This window comes from Etheostoma cragini, chromosome 13, assembly GCF_013103735.1.
Source record: "Etheostoma cragini isolate CJK2018 chromosome 13, CSU_Ecrag_1.0, whole genome shotgun sequence".
Taxonomy (NCBI): Eukaryota; Metazoa; Chordata; class Actinopteri; order Perciformes; family Percidae; genus Etheostoma; species Etheostoma cragini.
In genome coordinates, this window is record NC_048419.1 from 25,098,109 (window position 1) to 25,103,574 (window position 5,466).

Sequence of the window (5,466 nt, forward strand, 5' to 3'; positions counted from 1 at the left end):
CCCCCCCATGTTAAATCAGCTATAGTAGATTCATACACGCCTAAAAGCTTCACGCAAGCTTCAAGCTTCCTGCATTTAACAACGTTACTTAAGTAAAAGTACGTAAGTATCAGGAAAATGCACTTAAAGCTACAACATTTCTCTCTGAAATGTAGAAAAGTAGAAAGTGGCATGAAAAGAGAAGATTCAAGTAGAGTACAAGTTCCCCAAATTTGTACTTAAGTACAGTACTTGAGTAAATGTACTTAGTTACATTCCACCACTGGGTGCAAGGGACAAGTATGTTCATTATCGATTAATCAAGCGATTATTATCCTCGATGATGAATCTAGTGATTCTTTTCTCAATGAATCAATCCCAGAGACAAAGGTGAGGCCTTTAGATTACTTCACAGCAACAGTCCAAAACCAACATTATCAATTAAGTAGTCCACATAAAGGAGCAAACACAACATAAAGAATGTGGAACCCAACTTATACAAAGATATAACTCCATACAAAGAAATAATCTGCATCTATTTGGATGATCAATTGTTTGCCAGTCTACTAGCAGACTAATGGATGAATGGACCATTGGCTGCAGCTCCAGTTAAAGGCCGAACGCCAAGCCGAAGCTGGCAGGGCGGACACGCAAGGATAGGACCAGAGAGGTCAGGGAACAGTACAACCCAACAGGACAGGGAATACCAGGACAACACAGGAAAGGACAGAACATAACAGGATGCAAAAGTATTAAAAGAATACGACAAAAAAATAGGACAGGAGTAAATAATAGAAGACAGAAGAACTGGAGGAAACCAATGTTAGCAGCAGCATTAGCGGCGCAGGCTGAGGTTAATGGAGGCTAGGGTTTGGGTTTGTTTTAATGAGGCAGGGTTAGCAGATGGTAGACGTGGGCACCGACCCAGACAGGCAGCGGAGCGCCAGGCCTGCAGGGAAACCGGGCTGGCAACGGGCTCCCACAACCTTCTCAGCATTAAAACCACTGCAGTTCAACTGGAAGTCACTGACTGTTTACACTGCACCAAGTGTTCCAGATAATACTCAACCAGGTCAGGCTCTGTTGGTTTCCACCCCCCCTCCCCCCGCTCCTTTCTGTATCCCTCTGCAAGTTTAACTTCAAACACTAACCCCTCAACATCAGATGGAGAACGCAAGAATGCACACCTGCTCACACAGCAAAGTGTAGAAACAGCACTTACTCTCAGGTAGTTGATCGGATAGTCTGCAGTTTAAAAAAACTTCCTAAACAACAAACATACACTTCTTTTAATAAAGTCCAATAGAGCTGCACGGGGGCTAGCCAGCAGGGGGATCCCAGCAGCTGGGCTTGAGTGATTTATGAGCGTGAGTCAGGGCGCTGCTGGGAAAATACACTTAACACACTTAAAAAGGCTTCCCCGCATGAAGAAAGTAATTGTGATGGAAGCTAAGACCCAACAAATGGTCGGATGATTTTATGAGGTAAATGACAAAGAACACAACATCCGACTCAAAGGAAATTCAGGTACATCAAAACGTTCACTTCAAGGAAGATGAAGACGGTTGATGTTAGGCATTGATTGCTTGGGTGTGTCTCTAGACTGATTGATTGACATCTTGTTAGCTTTGTTGTAGCTCCAGACCACTTTCAACCGGAGCAGACGTCTAATCAGCCAGAATAACTGAAATCATTTGTGGGGGTGTACAGAGGACTTAGGGTTTGGATAGGTAGTCGTGCAGCGAGTCCAGTGAGAGTGTTCCCCCCCACAAATCTAGACAACCATTTGGACAACACAACCTGAGGTTTGGCAACATGTGAAGGGCATTTTTTAATATTTTTTAACAAACAAAACATGTGCGTGGAAAACTAATTGATAAAATTTTCAGTAATAAAAAATGAGAGATGTAGCGCTATTATTTTCAAGCATTGTACTGGATCAGATACTTTCAGGTAAGTTTGCCATTAACGAATGAATGGCCTGTGGCCAAGACAGGTGCAAACACAACGAGGGCTTGGATCGTTCTTGGGACTAGAGGCCCAAGCTTAAATCTGTGTTTTCCTGGTCTTAAAAAGGCTGAGAGTTAGGGGAGATAAGTTTCAGAATTTAGTTCTACAAAAGTGAGCCCTCTGACAAGTATTATTACTTTCAGGAGTTCAGTCTGTTCAGTTCTTTTAAACTTAAAACTTCTAAACAAATCAGAGAGACACCGGTGTGTTTTACAGCCATCAAGAACGACATTTAGAGCATCGGAGCGGCTGCACACATAAGGCGGTTCACGAGTTACAGGAAGGAAGGAGGAGCATGACTTGGGTAGGGAGGGGAAGACTAAACGGCGCAGTTGGGCCAACCTCAGACCTCAGTAGATGAGAAGAACATATCACGGGGGCGTATATTTCGGATGTGATCCCTAGTTTGGCTTGGTTCGTGCAAGATGAGAGCGAGGAGAAGGAACTTTTCATGGTATATTTGTTTATACTGTTGCTTGGTGCATGGAGAAAGGTCAGCGGACCGCCAACGTCAGAAGGATTCCATCTCGGTGCCATGTCCAGGGTTTTCCTCACCATTAAAAAGGCTTGGGCCCAGCACTCAAGCCAAAGTTATGTAAAATCAACACGAGCATCATAACTCTGACTTGTCTCAGATCTAAGGATTTAAGATCTGAGAAAGCTGTCAGTCACGGCTGCAGCCGTCCCCCAACAGATCCTGGAACTGGTGGCTGGCTAATACTGTGATCCGTCACCGTGTATGTGTGTTTAATGCATGCTTATGTAATTAAATTACCAGATCAATACCATTGAGATCCTCGTAACCTCACAGCTGCTTCTTATGAGTAAAGAACACATTCTTACTTCCTCCCTCTCAGCTTCTTTGTGCTCTCTGAAGCAGCGTTCAAGTGGAACCATGGGACGTATTTTAACATCCACCTTCCTCTTGACCTCTCTGGAGATGCTCCTTTGGCTTGGACATTATGTCCACGAGAAAGGGAGGACTACCAGTTGACGCAAGGCGGAGCACGGAGCCGATCCGCAGCACTTACGCATCTGGTGGAATTTGGTAAACCACTAGCCCCAAGGCCAAGAATCAACTTTAATACCCACGTGCTCCTTTTTATTCCACTCCCTCATTAGAAAGCAGTCCAAGTGGTGGATTATCCAGAGTAACAAGAACACATGAATGTTGTCTGTCAGGTTTGTCAGTGTTTTAACCCCCCAACGTCCTGCCTTCCAGGGAGCGCTGCCTTAAAGACGATTAGGCAGTGGTTATGGTTACCAGCGCTGCCTGGAAGGAGACGGTGGTGAGACGCACAACTGAAATTGACCTTAATTGTGTTGGTGTGGAGGCAGAAATGTCAGACGCTAATATCTTCAAAACCTGGACAAATAAAACCAAAAGCTGTCTGCGTGGCTGGACGCCACTAGGAGGTAAGAGAAAACTAAGTAATGTCTCTGCCCTTTATTAATGTCACCTTTCACTTTGAGTTTATGAGACAGTAAATGTGTCCGACAGCAGGGAGCAACTTTTTTATGATGTTCAAAAGTAAAAAGATCATGTGTAGGGTAGGGGTTTCATATCCTCACAAAATGACGCCCAAAGAAATACACTCTCCTGTTGTAAATCAGGCGTGAGAGATGAGACACATCCTGGCACCAAAGTGATGGAGAAAGAGGTGAGAGATGGTCTCTCTCATCCTTCATTTCCTCCATCAGCAGCCCCCGTTGCCAGAGAAAGGATGGCGTTCTCACCTTGTCTCTCTCCTTCTCTTTCAGTTTGTCCATGGATCTCTTCAGGCCCTCCTCCAGCAGGTCCATCAGCCGCACTGTGTCTCCAGACCGGGTCTTAAACTTCTTCCTGAGCAAGAAAGACAAGACGCAAAAAGATCGGTGAGAGATCACTGGCAGAGCTCAGCTAAGGACGGGACGGGGGTCTCTCGGCATGAGAAAGATCCGTAAAAAGGTCCAGCTGGAACTCCCATGTGGGTTAAAATAAATGAGTGAGGTTTTCCAACAGCAGTGACTTCTGCCTACACTCAACAATTCTGCTTTTTGTTGTTCATTTTGCACAAAAGTTAACTAAGTAAGAAAATTGTCAGTGCTTTTCATCGGTCAAGTCTTCAATTCACACAAAGTATACCAAACCAGGCGTTACTGTGTGGATACTTCATGTGGACTACTTATTAAAATTACAAGAAAACATTCTATATCGTGACATTTATTGTTATCGGGATATGAAATAAGGATATCAGGGTAAAAGATGCGCCCAGCCCTACTCCAGCCTAACCTTTTGTGTTACTAGGAGCTCTGTAGCCCCTACCTGAAAACGTTTGGGGCACAGGCAGAAAATGTAAGAGTTCACATCTTTTAAATCGACTATTTATCTCATCTAATGCAGCAGCTACAGTTCATGGCGGCGTTGTTTTTCCTAAATCTAAGCCACGTAAACTCCTTCAGCCATTTTCTGTCGGAAATCTTGTGTCTAACTCGCCGACGTTTGCAGCCAAAGATGAGGGGAAAAAATGTGTCGTTGGTTTGTTTTTGCCATGGTTGACGTTTGCTTTACTACATGAGTGTAGATGGCGTTACACACACAGTTTGGAGAGTTTGGAGGAAGACTCGCTCCTTTCTCAACATGAAATACACACCTGTAGTTGACAAAAACTACTCGCACCATGGTCGCAAAATGCAAGCATTTGGTCGCAGTCTGGAACCCTGTTCGGGTAAACTCTTAGAGTCCAGAAACCACTTAAACCCCCAAAACATAGAACCTGGGAAGTAAAATAAAAGATAGCGAGACGGTGCCGTTGTTTCCTGTGCTGTGACCACTCAACGTGCTCACACTGAACTTTTCAGGTACCGGAGGTTTGACCTTCCGTCGCCAACAACACACTACTGAATGACTTCTGCCTGCCGACACCTCGGGGCGATACATTTTGTACAATCAACCAAATCAGATGAGCATAACAAGCAGAACATGAGCCGAACATTTAATAACCCCAGGTTGTTGTTGTTTATTTCTCCTCTCTTTACTTGCAGCTATAGCGTCTCCCCCCGTGGCCGCTCTTATTGTCTGGATGAGCAATTAGGAAAACAGCATGATAAATTTCTAATGGAGTTTGGAGTAGCGCAGACATTGTGGGGCCAATTTACGCCCACTCGGGTTACTGCGGGGCGTTTAGCAGCACTTAGTTACGGCCTCTGCGAAGCGTAACATCAACCTCCTGCCTGGGCTCGGCTCTTCTTCTCTGGACAATTGATTGGGAAAAAAACAACAGCGTGACAAATAGTTTTCTTATTATAGCGCCTGCACACCAGTGATCACTGCTTATTATAAAAGGGAATAAATACTACACAGGGGGATGTACTGTACACACACACACACACACACACACACACACACACTGGAAGTAACCAGGACAACAAAGCCGGATTGTGAAGTAGGGCTGTAACAAACTATTACTTTCACTGTTGATTAATATGTCGAGTGTT

At 44.5% G+C, this 5,466-nt stretch overlaps 1 protein-coding gene across 1 annotated transcript in view; it reads right to left on the reverse strand.

Annotated features, from left to right (window-relative positions):
* Positions 1-5,466, reverse strand: part of rars1 (arginyl-tRNA synthetase 1) — a 25,000-nt gene that overhangs the window by 6,952 nt on the left and 12,582 nt on the right. Inside the window, exon 12 of the mRNA XM_034890004.1 lies at positions 3,727-3,832. Within this exon, the coding sequence (XP_034745895.1) occupies positions 3,727-3,832 (106 nt within the window). The remainder of the gene's footprint in view (positions 1-3,726; positions 3,833-5,466) is intronic.